Genomic DNA, 13,380 nt, shown 5'->3' with positions numbered 1-13,380 from the left:
GAAAATCTTTTCAGGACCCCACCTTGATTTTTCGGGACCCCACTTTGGGTCACGGCCCCAACTTTGGGAAACACTGGTCTAAGAAACATAGTATAGCCTAACTTTTTTGGGGGCGGGGTCACTATTTAAATTAAAATTGTAATAATTATCAATCCTTACCAATGACCTAGCCACCCAAAGCAATATGCTCATCATTATCTATTATGTTTATAAGAAGCTTAAAGATGTATTAAAACTCCAGTAGTGGACCAAAAGGTCTACTGTAATGTTAACCAATTATACAATAAATAAACATGAAACATTTTATTTCTAAACTCCTCAAACAGTCCATACAGCTAACTTCATGTTCGTTCACWCACTGAAAACTCTGCACATCATGTGGAGCAGCTGCAGGAGGAGACCATAGCTGTGACTTGTTTGTGATGCGTTCAAGACCGGGGAAAACTTGGATTTTGAGTGTTAATCTCTCCGGATACGTTACTGTCTGACTGGAAGAGGTGTGCTTCTATTTCCAAATTTATTTTATATTTTGGTGAATCAAYRGGTTGAGAACAAAATTTCCTCACAAAATAGTAATAATAGTTTCTTTMTCTTCAGGGAGTGCTTAGTTCAAATTTGAGGGTGCTGGAGCACCTCCAAAAAGGGGCTAAAATCAACGCTAGTGCTCATTTAGTCTAAAACTTACATGTTTGGGGTGCCTTTAGGCCTCCCCTTAAAAATCAATGGGATTTGCCTGAATAAATGAGGGTTAGGTTTTCTGCCCACATTCTGCTGTTTTGTGCATAAATCAGACTAATGGTTCCAAAAAACCAAATGCAGAAAATGCTAAATATTTGCATTTATTGTTGCCTGGGATTTCTTTCCCCTGTAGATCCTACAATGTCATTTTAGACTAGAAGTTTTATTTAATTTTATGAAATAAAATTAATTCAAGTTTCCACAAGTTGATACCATGAGCACGACTGACTAAAATGTTTAAACTAATAGTCTCTTAAATTCTCTAATAACAGAATTTATCCAGCTGTTTGTGGTTGCTCTGTAATCACTCTCCTGGGAGACTCTACCTGGAGCTGCAGTTCTTCTGTGCTATAGCCAACTTTGGGCAGGTTAGTGTATAAATACATAAGTCCTAAAATATTTCATAATTACTCCCACATAGACCCTCATCTGTATAGTTTTCTGTTGCCAGGGATTTATCTCATTTGCTCTTTTYGGGCTGGACAAGCACTTTATTTTGCTGCCATTGAAGAGGTAAATAATAATGTCAAGGATTCACATTGAGCTGTTTTATACACGGTCTGCTGTGTGCGTATCAAAGGTATTACAAAGTCTGTGGGTTTCTTTGTAATTATTGTTTTTTAGGTTGTTCAGTCAGTGTTGTGGAAAGAAGAAAAAGGAGCAGCCGCAGCCCGATTTACCTGATGACATCAGAACGACCTGCGTCCAGTTCAACAAATACCACATGAAAATGTGTTTCCGTGACATCGTTAAAAAGAGAAGGTGAGAGCTGCTCTGGTCTGTGGTTGAGAATATTTTGAGTAAACATGTGTACTGCATGTTATTGGAGGTTATCCTCAAATGTCTTTGTGCTAGAATAATTATAACTCTCGGCCTGATCATTAAGGCTCACACTGCGCTGACATTTCTAATTGTATCTCTTTGAAAACTGCTACATTGKTATAATCTGWACTCATGATTCTGAGACGTCACCTGGTGTCTGAAGACCTCGTTCCCATTGGATAGCTTGTTAATATTTGTCACTCTGTCATTGGTTGCTTACGGACTTCAACCGGATGTAAAAACCATTTCCTATGCTACTGTTTTTCAGTGGTAGCGTGACAGACCTGATTCACTTCTGTTTGCGTTGCTGCTCATTCTTTGCAATTGCAAACCTTTATTAAATCATTGACGACCAACCACGCAGCGCACCTTCTTTTGTTCACGTGTTTCTGCTTTTGAAAAATATCTCCACGACACCTTTACAGTATTTGTTAAATATTGATTCTTGCGGTGTGTCTCTTTTTTTTTTCTTTTGTTAGAATAGTAGTCCTGCTTTTAGCTACTTTATTGCCTTTCAGGTGTGGAATGAAGACTAGGATGGACTGCTTCCTTGGCTGCGAACTGGTGGATTGGCTTCTGCAGGTGGGCTTGGCGCTGGACCGCGGCGAGGCGGTGCTTTACGGGACACGGCTGCAGCAGGGGGGCGTCCTTCAGCACATCAAGCAGAAATACAGCTTTGAAGACAGCCAGCTTCATTACTACTTTACAACATAAAAGATTCAGAATTGGTGTTTTTATTTTTATTTTTTATCTCAAGCAGCATTTCAGTTTAAACAGGAAAGTTTGCTCAGTTCACACATTGCAGCACTGGTTATGCACTGATGTAGCTCAAATTTAGCTACAGCACTTTTTTTTTTTACGGAAAAACTCCACTGGGCATTGTGAGCTGTGTGGCTTTGGTCTTAAAAGGGAAATATTTAATTTTCTTTCTGAATCACCTCAATCTTTATATTTAATATTACTAAATATAAAACTGCAGCTGCCTTACGCTAACAGTGAAACAGTTGATGAGGTTTCAGGTGCGTGTACAATAAATATTTGTTTAGCTGAACAACCATTTGTTTTAAGGTGAACCAGTGAATAAAGCTGTGATTCATTTGTTTAAACAAAAACTGGATTTCGGATTAAGGGATAAGTTTCACGCAGTTTAAAACAAAGCGTTTTAAATGGGACTCTTTTTGCTTGGTTTCTGTGATTTAATTAATGTTATGCTTTCTGCTCATGAATGTTAAAAAAAGGTTAATAAGCTTATGATGCAGGGAAAGAGGACAGCATAACAAATGTTACTTGTGAAATGCTTCTGCACTCAAAACATTTGCAATTAAATTTTGTCCGTTTATCGTTAAAATAAAGTGTTTCCTGCTATTTTAACGCTGCTGAAGAATAAAGCACAAGYATTGCTGCAGTTCCTATGAATTATGCAGTGTTGTAGAGCAGGATCATATTGTCAGTATCTTAAATCCWTTTGCAGCATCGATGTGCCAATTTCAAACATGTCATACATACATCTATTAACATGTTTCTTTTTTTAGCCAAAAAATGTTTCAACTCATAAAAAATGTAATCATAAAGTGGTCTCTATGTTATAATCCTGATTAAATCAGGAAGCATTTGTTACTCAGCAAGATTTAACCTCAGTTTTCACATTAAATGTTAAATATTAGAGGTTCTCTCTGAAAGTAAATACTTACTTAATCACTGGAAAATTAGAACTTATGATTCTGTGAATGTAGTTTTTGTATGTTTTGTCAAAAAAATAAGATTTGTTTTCTTTACTTGCTCAGGATTTAACTCAGAAATGAGGCCAAAATTAATTGATGCAAAACTACTTGCTAAATCGCACAACTGTAGTTATAGTCTGATCTACTGTGTCTCATTAATGTGACAGATGGTCATAATAAAAAGCTGGTTTATTTACAAACCTGTGTTGCTTACAGCCTGCATGTCTTTGGTGTCAAAAACAAAACAGTTTGCTTTTCTTCAGACAAATATGCAACAGGTTGTGACTGAATCTAATGTCCGTGTCATCACATGACAAATGTCACAGTTTGTCCCTTCAGATAACCAAAATAAACATGTTGACCTTGTTTTGTAGTAAATCACCAGTTTGTGTGTGTGTGTTTACTGAAAAATTCTCATTGTGAACACTTGTATTCACTAAATATGCTTCTAAATGCAAATAGAAAAAAGTTTTATTTTTATTAATCTATTTTTGTCAATCTAGCAATCCCATTTTTCCTTTTGTCAAAAGCTGYAAACAATACAGAATAAAAACTTTTTTAAATCAACTGTATTTATTTTTATAATATACAACACAACTTAAATCTTAAACATGTTTAATCTAATAAAATTGAAAGTAAGATGTTTTTTGTTCTTGGAATTCATGAATATTGCTGGGTTGTGTTAAAATGACCATTTTAATACATCTAAAAGTGTTCAGATTTACTAATTTATCCTACAAGCATGCYGACTAAAGGTTGAACTTTAGAAATGTGTTTCTATTAAAGTGCTTGTGACATGCATATATTGCAAATACAAGAAGTCCAAGAAAACATTTAGTGAAGAAATTTGTCAAAATACATGATTTTACCCGTTTTGTCACATAACTGTCATATTTTCTTSKGAACTGGGCTCAGCCAAAGTGAAACAGGAAGTRACATCAAAGGRGGACTTTTTAAGAAAAGGAACTCCCTGTCTTTGTTTRTTAAAACAATATCATTTGAACTCTRATTCTTCTTTATCTAGTGACTCAAAATAATCTAAAGAAACAGATTCTTCTCTACAGTCTGTGTTGTTAGCCATTGTAGCAACATTCTGTTCACATGCAGACATTCTCCTTTATCATCACKTCCTGTTACTTCACATGTGAATATCTCCACTGTTCATCTTTGGGAGGTGGATTTTTTTTTTACAATATACCATCAATGTTATTTTTCCAAAAACATTTATTACAAAAATTTGACATCACATGTGCTTTAAATGACAAGTATCTCAACTTTTGTTGTAAACAGACAGCTCCTTCTGAACAGAACTTGAAAACAGGTTCACCAAGAGGTCCGGCTCCTCGATGCCTTGTTCAAGAAACTTCTCCATTTCTTTCATCATCTCTTTCTCAAGCTGCCTCATACCTTCTGTGATCTTCTGTCCTCTGTCCTATGAAGAATAATAAAAAAAATGCTGAGTATATTTTTGGCATTGGTCAAAATGAAATAAATAAATCATTAGCATGAAATAAACCTTGTAGGATTCAATTATGGCAGCAATAAGTTCGTGTTTGACAAACAATGGATGTTTGCGGTCCGGTTTGCTCTGAAAGCGAGGTTTTTTCTTCACGGGGTCTTCTGAACCAAAACTGGGGGAGGTGGTGTCCTTCAGCAGACGAGCATTTTTCACAAAGATGAACGGTTTGAACACTGATCTGCTGAACCAAAAACATAAAGTAAAATAAAACTTCAAGAGTAAAATTGCAGTCTAATTCAATGTAGTGCTTTCTGAGCTGAAGAGCGTCACCTCTCAGGGTCTGGAGTTGCTGTAAAGTAGTGAACTCCTGGCAGAGCAGGGTCCGTCGGAATCACAGACACCATACTTCCTGTTGTCATAAACATGCCCTCCATGTTAATGCCACTGTCTTTATCTCGCAGGATATCCATCATCGCCTCTGCAGTGATGTGACCTCCAGCGAACAAAAAAACAACATTAACTTTTTTTTTATACCAATTTGATTTAAACTTTCCATAACAATGTCTGAGTTAACTAACCATTTCTCTTTTCTAACAACTTTTTCCCGTCACAGTATCGACTCCCAGCAGACTCTATTCTGGCTGTCGTTARATAGGAGTAAACTGCAGCAAAGTTGAACTCTGTTTTTCCGTCCCACCAGCCCTTGCTTTGAGCATAGGCCCTCATTTCTGGATGCTCCTTGTCTATCTTGGTTGTTATGCCATACTGGTTTGAGATGTTGCGATATCCACCTTGAAAGTGTGCATAACAAAATATTATTCAACAATCAACATGAAGAAGTCATTCTGCATCTAATTATCTTCCACCACAGGTTTCTTTTTTTTACTGGTACTTTCTTAAACAAAAACAAAATGGCACCCAAAGGCACAAATAATGTGGTAACGGATTGGTCATGCAGCTATTCAAAAGCTGTACTACATATAAAAAACCCTATGAGCTCAAGCAAGCTTTGTCTCATATGAAAACAATACAAGTGCTGCCATCTGGTGGAGAAATTGTATAAGTATTTAAAACAGCATGATTTTACTCATTGTTTAGTTTACCTCAGTTTTTTTTAATCTATTAATGTTGGATATTTTTATTATTTTAATTTCAAATTCAGGTTCTGAGAATCAGATCCAAATAATGAAAAACTGGTCAACCTCTTTTGTGTCTTAATTATAACCTTTTTCCTTGTCTTTTATCAGTCTCAAAYGCTAAACTATCTGTGCTAACCCAATATAAAGTAATTTACTTGTAGTGTCCCTCCAAAGCTCTGAGTTTATGTAATAATTTAAAATWAGCTGCTCTTTTTGTTCATTATACTTTAAAATGTTCTTATTTTACCTATGAATATTATTAAAATAACATGTCTGAATATACTGTTGGTCTAAGTGTCTTTGTCCTTTCCTTCGATTACCTTCCACTTTTTCTGCAGCCCAGTACTTCCCTGATGTTTCCAGCACCCAGGCTTCCTTCCTGTCTGAAACAAGGAAGCTATTGTGGTAGGTGAAGCCACATTCATCCTCCATGCATGATCCTCCCTGACCGTACCTCCCCAACAGATCGGCAATGACATCCACGGCTTTCTCAGCCGTGTCAGCTCTCTCAAGTCCAAGCCTGGAACGTTTCCCCAAAACAACTCAGAACGAGCAAAAGAACTTGGACAGTGTGTTTGTCTTACAAAACGACAAATTAACAAATGAAAYGTCAAATCACTGATCTTACCTCACCAGATCCATGCCGAGCAGAGCCTCCTCTCCATCAGCGCTCTCTCTGCCCCACACTGCCTCATTTCCAATGCACACCTGATGCTCATTTGCGCCCATCTCGGCCCCCCACAACCACGCTGGTCTGCTCAGCACAACAGCATACGTGTGGGCAACCTGCTCGATCTCTATGTATGTACACTTTTAATACAGAAAGAACAAAACACATGGGGGGAAATAGGTAATAGTTATAAACTGGCCTCCTCAGTAAGAAACAGTCATTCTGAGGAAAATTAAAGGTTAGTGACTAAATGACATGTCACCTACCTCAAGCTTCTCATCTGGATCATGGTYTCTGGCAGCAAAATACACAACCTCCTGCACTTCATCACAGGGTCTGTCTGAGTTTTTACCAAAGATGATGTGCTGGCCCTCAGTGGAGGGAGGGAGAGCCACAAAGGTGTCACATGAGGAGGGGTCCATTTCTGCTACCTACCTACCAGCTGGGAGAAACAGAAAAGACATGCAGCTATGGAGTGAGATTTCAAGGCAGTTTTAGCAAAATCAAACTCAACAACCCCACAGTGAGGGGGGGATAAATGTTACGTTTATGGTGTACTCACCTGTCCACTGAACGCTGTCAGTATCAGTTTCTGTTCTTGTTTGTTTCTCCAGCAGTTCAGGTCACTGACACGGAAACAGTTCAGTCACGTGACCAAAGTGAAACAACAAGAAAAGTATGTTTATTATCTGAATCACTGCTATTATTTACCTTGTTTTTAAACGGACACGTTCATCAACAGAGTAGATATTGTGTTTGTTCAATAGTTTGGCTACTCTGCATGTTTATTTTACTGTTCACTGTTTTTGTTTACAAGTTGAGGAAGTTACGCAATTGGGTCTGGTCCTTACCAGTATAACAGCACATGATCCGGCTAAAAGTGATGACGGGTCGCAAAAGAGGAGTTTATTTCATATAGTGCAGCGTAGACTCCGCCTACTCGGTGCTCCGCCGCGTGAAACAGTGTATAAATGATGTTAACCCAGGAGCTCCTGTAGCTAGCTCTGTAGCTCTTCGTATTTCACTCAACAGTACCTAGCTAATSATACTTGTTGTCAGCCATGGGGAAGTCGTTTGCCAATTTTATGTGTAAGAAGGATTTTCATCCTGCTTCGAAGTCAAATATCAAAAAGGTGAGTGCTAGTTAATGGTCATCTTTACTATTTTTAAGGCAAAAACACTTTCGTTTAGCTTGCGTTAGCTAAAAGAGCTATCTGCTAGCTGCTTCCTCGTATCAACCACCATGCCCGATATGTTTAAAAAAGTAAATAATCACTGTTCAGTGTGTTCTCATGTCTTAATTCGGTTTTGTATGAATCAAGCAGTTAAAATAAGTTAGTATTGTACGGGTGTTGTTTATTTGTATAAATGTRTACGTAGAGCTGTTGAAGTTCAAACATGAACTAACATACCTACATGGTTTTGTATGGAGCATATGTGCTCTAACCATCTTGTGTTTTAGGTATGGATAGCCGAACAGAAACTGACCTTCGAGAAGAACAAGCAGCAAGATCTTATGCAGGCATACCTGAAAGAACAAGACACTTACAACAACAGGTTTGATTAAATTATCTTGTCAAAGGCTTTACTTTATGTACTGAGTGTTGTAAAGCTGCAACTGATCTATCTATCTATCTATCTATCTATCTATCTATCTATCTATCTATCTATCTATCTATCTATCTATCTATCTATCTTCTCACCTACAGGTTGTTGATGGGGGATGATCGTGTTAAAAATGGCCTCAATTTTATGTATGAGGCTCCACCTGGAGCATCTAAAGGTAAATTGTTTTCCCAGCTCAATTCTTTCYGCTACAAATGATTAAATTTGCTGTTTTTTAAGATCACTGTGTTTAAATAATAAATATATTCTGTTTTGCTCCATGTCGTATCCTGCACTTGACTTGAAGAGGAGAAAAAAGAGGTAACACCACATGTTCATAGTACAATATTTGCACAGTATGAAAGTAAACACTCAGGTTATTCTCTAAAATGTTAAGAGTTTTGTAGATGCAGTATTCTAAAAGTATTAAACGTAATATTTTATTGCTGACTGAGTTGCTAAAGAAAAGAAAATATGAAATAATAGCTCAAATATTGCACACATAGCTCCAAAGTCTGGTGTTTTTTTGTTTCCAGGACGGAGGAGATGATGAATACAARTTTGAGTGGCAGAAAGGTGCCCCTCGAGAGAAGTAAGTGGTATAATCTAACATTTGATTGAGTTGTTGGAAGTCAACATTGCTAGACTTAATTATTTTTTTWTTTTTATYCTGTAGGTATGCAAAGGATGATATGAACATTAGAGATCAACCGTTTGGAATTCAGGTAGTAATTTGCCTCTTTAAATATTTCTTTACACAAGACGTGGCTAACCATCAGTCTCAATARCAAAACTAAATTCTGTGAATGGATTTCAGGATGTGAAATGAAAAAGTCTTGTAATGCTTGACCCACGTGCTCACAGAAGTCTGTCATCATGAGACTTTTATGTGTGTGGACATCTATTTTCAAAAAGTCTCAAGATGACAACAAAAAATGAACAAAAAATTTACTTTTATTTATCAATTAAGCCAAGTCACATGTTATAATTCCACTAAAACATTTTTATACATGTGAACAGTGGGCTGCCATCTAAGGCAGCTGGAGGRMCTTGCTCAARGGCCCACAGTGAGGCAGATGTGTTGGCTTCTCCTAAATGTTTTGTGGGATTAAAACCTGTTGATTACAAGCTTGTCAAACATCTTTGTCACCAGTCCTCCACCCCAGTTAAATGTCAACGTCAGGCATGAATTATTTAATGAATGTAAAAGTCAAAATTGTAACTTAACTAAAAAAAAAAGTTGACCTTATAATGATTGGTTATTCAGTGTTGTGATTTTCTGTGGTTTAATTCCAAAGGTGCGCAACGTGAGGTGCATCAAGTGTCACAAATGGGGTCACGTGAACACAGACAGAGAGTGYCCCCTGTTTGGACTGTCGGGCATCAATGCCAGCTCCGTGGCCTCCGATGACGCTGCAGGTAGTCATTATAACTGGAAAGATGATTCTAAATATAATTGGGAATATTTTCCTTCTGTTTTGTTTTTATATTTCATAAAATATTTCAAGTCATTGGGCCTCATGCAAGAACCGTTCGTACGCACAGATTTGTTCTTAAGTTGTGCGTACGAGTGATTTAGGAGAATTTGTGGCATTCACCAATGTTTTCGTATTCTAAGATTTTCTTCAGATACGAACAAAATTCACGAGTGGTCCAGACCTGTCGTATATTTTACGAGCAGTCAGTCTGCTGTTATCCAGACGGGTTTTCCTCGATAATAACTTTATACTTCGTTATTTAGAAAATATTTTGAGTTGAAAATAAATCACACTCCATAATTATGTTGACAATAGGTTATTCTGTTTGAACTGGAATTAGATTTTAACGACATAAATTGATTAGATTAAGTTAAATTGTCTTTTAATGCTGTTGTATAAAGCTACAATGTTAATATGAAGATCTCAAACTAAAAAAACAACTTAAATTATGCTTTAATTGAAGTTTGGAGATGTTTTAAAATGCGTCTTTTCAGAACCGCATCTGTCACTTGCGACCGCAGGGAGCGGGGGAGACGGCCAGGCTGGGTGGGGGGGGGTAGCGGTGCGCAACCACCCTTCTGAATAAATGTAAATACAATAACACAGTTGTTTACACTTAAATTAAAAAATATTTGACCAAAGAAAAACCGGAGCTGGACTAGATGAATATGATTTATATTTTTATTTCTGACTGTAACGACCCACAGGAGACACGACATTAACAGCACATTTCATTCCTTTAAGCGGCTCCTTTAATTCCACAGCTGACTCTGCTAAAGAGAACAGATTTTCTTTTCTCGATCTCAGAAAGCAGGACTACAATCTCCGAACTCGTAAAGTTCTTCTTTTTTACGTTGCGATGTCRTTTATGAATGGACATTTCCTGGTATGTGGGGCAGGAAACATAGCCTTATATGGTGTTTTTGGGGTGGTAATTATGTAAATAACCTCTCCTCGTGCACGAGCAGCTGGATACGAACAGGTGGAATTTACGCAGCTCATTTACACCCTTTTCCTGAAGATAGAAGAGTTTGTTGAGTCTGACGTGACATGTTCGCACGAACAAAAGTAAGAGAAATTTAGGATAAGAATACGAACATGTTCTTGCGTGAGGCCCATTGTATTTGTGTGCAAATGGTGTCAAAAATACTCTAAAATGTCAGAAATCAGTTCCGTACCAGTAAATTCARTATGTATACATTTTATTAATTTATCTTTTTTGTCATTTGTACTGTTTTTATTAAACACAACATGATAATTTTTAAATACATGTTGTTAACGCTGCTCGTTTTTAGCTGGGTTAAGAATCCACATCATAAAATAGCTGTTTGTACGTTGCAGCAGCTTCTGTCTTGTCGGGCTTTTTGTCCTGCAGTTTTTCAGCTCCAAGCCTTGAGCTGATTCTGAGTTCTGCAATCAGCGAGTTGAGTTGTAAAGTAATAATGTTTACCCTGGGAGAGTCCAGTCAGTGGGGCTGATGGTGGAGTGCCGTAATGGTCCCCCTCCTGTGCAGGGAGAAAAAAAACTAATTATTGTGTATTCTGATTCCCTTAACTGCCGCTTTGGCGGAGAATGATATTGTATGATTTGCTCAGCCGGAAGTGGAGTGAGTTGATTTGATGTCCCATTCCGTTAACAAAGCCGCCTGTGAAATTCCCACTGTGGGGATAGTGGATGGTATGGGCTCGACATCAATGGGACTCTGAGGCTGTGATTTGTGCCAACAGGTCCGTCGATGCACCCCTCGGAGTTAATGGCTGAGATGCGAAACAGTGGGTTTGCCCTGAAAAAATGTGTCCTTGATAGGAATTCTACTGTTTGTGATCCATCACAGGTAATTGTCAGCCTCACACTGTCATCTCAGTGCACATAAGACAATATACAAACACACATACAGTAGGACCCCCTTGAGAACGGGAGAAGATGAAAGCTGTGATAGACAGCATAACATGCGTTTTCTGAAAAATGTGTTGTGAAGTGAACTAAAAGATGAGAGGAATAATATTGTTTCAAACCTGATCATCTGATATCATTTATTCATTTATCTGCCTTAGTTCTGATTACAGGATGTGTTTTATTTTTTTTTTATTTTAGCAGGAATATGTTGCCAGTGATGAAGAAGATGATCCTGAAGTGGAATTTCTGAAGTCTTTAACCACCAAACAAAAACAAAAACTCCTCAGGTAATTCCATCATGTGCTTAATTTAATATTTTTAATCACCCATTTTAAGTAGAAAATGAAAAGGCTGCAATATAATAATAATGAGACATAATTATCTGTCTTTTAATATAGAAAAAAAATAAATGTTACTGTAAACTTTTATTATCAAATGACAAATGAATCATATTTTTAGGTATTAATTACTGTACATATTTGTCCATTATTACTGACATTTATTCTAAGTGCTTATATTAATATTTGATAATCAAACTGCCCTAAATCTCCACACCTGCTTTAATTAAAAATGGATAAAAAGGCTGAAGCATGTGGAAAGTGTTGTGTTGACAGGAGCATTTGATTGCAGCTCGTATTGTTGTGATATTCAGTAATAATTTGAGGCGCATGTTTTCCTAATGTTGTGTATTATTCTAAAATCTCTGCCTTGTCAGAAAGTTTAACTGTTTCTTTTCCCCCTTTTTCTAAAGAAAACTAGATCGGCTTGAAAAAAAGGACAAGAAGAAGAAGAAGAGCAAAAAACAGAAGAAGAAAAACAAAAAGAAACACAAGAAGAAGCAGGAGAGTAGTGAGAGCTCGAGTGACTCCTCTGATAGCAGCAGTGATAGTGACTCCGATTCAGACAAGGGCAAGTCCAAGAGTCAAAAGAGAAAGAAGAATAAGAAAGAGGAGTCCTGTCGGGATAACAGCGTCGACACCGAGCGGCGAATCAAGAGTCAGAAAAAGGCCTCCTCTCACAGAAGCAGGTCACCGAGCCCCCGCACTGCATATAAGCAGCCTAAAAAGGAGTCTGGAGATTATAGACAAAGAAGGACAGAGAGGGGACGGAGCGGGAGTCGGAATCGCAGCCCGAAGAACAAGATCACGTCGGAGGGAGGTCAAGAGAGAAGGAGGCGCAGCAGCGGGGGCAGCCAGACAGTCAGCAGCTCCAAGGATGGGTTGGACCGAAGTCAGAGCCGTGAGAGAGGCAGGGAGGACCGAGGTAAAGACAGACGTCACAGTGGAGACGGTGAGCGGAGCAGAAGAAGCACAGAAGGAAACAAAGGCAGGACAGCTGAGAGGAGGAGCAGAAGCAGAGAGAGGAGAGAAGAAAGAGAGGGCAAGCGAAGGAGCAGGAGCACCGACAGGAGCAGAAGAAGGCACTGACGTTTCAATCAACCTTTTCTGTACTTTTTCTGCTCATAATCCAAAAAGTAAAACTAGCTGCATGTTGTTTAGGTTTGTTTTTAATGTCTTTAAGTGTTAAGTGTTGGGTTTACTTAAAATTTTACTGGACAGACTGATGGTTACATTTCCCTCCAGCAGAGGGCAGCAGTGAACAGAAAATATCTCCTGCAGCTCCGGAGTCTGATGGGATTCTGTCCTGAATAAAACAGTTTAAATTAATTACTGTTGGAAACAATTAGCTGCTCATCAGTTTATGGAAAAATGTTGGCCTTTTTGTCATTCAGCTGCTCAAAAACAGGACAACTTGTATTTTGTTCTTTATTTTTCTTTTACTTAATTTTTATTTTCATTCCAATAAGATGTAAACATAGACGGCTGTTTATTCTTATTAAGTAAAATAAAGT

The 13,380-nt window shown here is 37.8% G+C and overlaps 3 protein-coding genes across 8 annotated transcripts in view; 2 read left to right on the top strand and 1 right to left on the bottom strand.

Annotated features, from left to right (window-relative positions):
• gpr155a (G protein-coupled receptor 155a) overlaps positions 1 to 3,659 on the top strand; it is a 12,704-nt gene extending 9,045 nt beyond the window's left edge. For all 3 annotated transcript variants that reach the window (XM_014001402.1, XM_014001405.1, XM_014001403.1), the window contains exons 13-16: positions 1,011 to 1,106; positions 1,190 to 1,251; positions 1,363 to 1,500; positions 2,079 to 3,659. In XM_014001402.1, coding sequence (XP_013856856.1) covers positions 1,011 to 1,106; positions 1,190 to 1,251; positions 1,363 to 1,500; positions 2,079 to 2,274 — 492 coding nt within the window. In that variant the 3' untranslated portion in view covers positions 2,275 to 3,659. The remainder of the gene's footprint in view (positions 1 to 1,010; positions 1,107 to 1,189; positions 1,252 to 1,362; positions 1,501 to 2,078) is intronic.
• Positions 3,660 to 4,487: 828 nt separating this feature from the next.
• On the bottom strand, positions 4,488 to 7,615 carry scrn3 (secernin 3). Of its 3 annotated transcripts, none has more exons than XM_014001399.1 (9): positions 7,261 to 7,615; positions 7,112 to 7,175; positions 6,816 to 6,991; positions 6,508 to 6,689; positions 6,200 to 6,399; positions 5,319 to 5,531; positions 5,071 to 5,233; positions 4,798 to 4,981; positions 4,488 to 4,713 (listed from the first exon to the last, which is right to left on the bottom strand). In XM_014001399.1, exons 3-9 carry the CDS (start codon positions 6,969 to 6,971, stop codon positions 4,552 to 4,554), a joined length of 1,260 nt encoding a protein of 419 aa, XP_013856853.1. In that variant the 5' UTR covers positions 6,972 to 6,991; positions 7,112 to 7,175; positions 7,261 to 7,615; the 3' UTR covers positions 4,488 to 4,551. The 3 variants fall into 3 exon arrangements, with proteins under 3 accessions (XP_013856853.1, XP_013856855.1, XP_013856854.1); XM_014001401.1 differs by having other exon boundaries at positions 4,798 to 4,978; positions 7,261 to 7,428; XM_014001400.1 differs by lacking the exon at positions 7,261 to 7,615 and having other exon boundaries at positions 7,112 to 7,183.
• Positions 7,511 to 13,039, top strand: cirsr (corepressor of RBPJ and splicing regulator). Of its 2 annotated transcripts, none has more exons than XM_014001398.1 (10): positions 7,511 to 7,682; positions 8,012 to 8,106; positions 8,259 to 8,332; positions 8,462 to 8,475; positions 8,691 to 8,746; positions 8,831 to 8,879; positions 9,453 to 9,573; positions 11,360 to 11,466; positions 11,730 to 11,815; positions 12,280 to 13,039. In XM_014001398.1, the coding sequence occupies exons 1-10, from the start codon at positions 7,611 to 7,613 to the stop codon at positions 12,953 to 12,955; spliced, it is 1,350 nt and encodes a 449-aa protein (XP_013856852.1). In that variant the 5' UTR covers positions 7,511 to 7,610; the 3' UTR covers positions 12,956 to 13,039. The 2 variants fall into 2 exon arrangements, with proteins under 2 accessions (XP_013856852.1, XP_013856851.1); XM_014001397.1 differs by having other exon boundaries at positions 11,727 to 11,815.
• Positions 13,040 to 13,380: the final 341 nt, after the last annotated feature.

The sequence above is a fragment of the Austrofundulus limnaeus genome, unplaced genomic scaffold, assembly GCF_001266775.1.
Source record: "Austrofundulus limnaeus strain Quisiro unplaced genomic scaffold, Austrofundulus_limnaeus-1.0 Scaffold9, whole genome shotgun sequence".
Taxonomy (NCBI): domain Eukaryota; kingdom Metazoa; phylum Chordata; class Actinopteri; order Cyprinodontiformes; family Rivulidae; genus Austrofundulus; species Austrofundulus limnaeus.
This window is presented reverse-complemented; position numbering and strand designations above follow the sequence as displayed.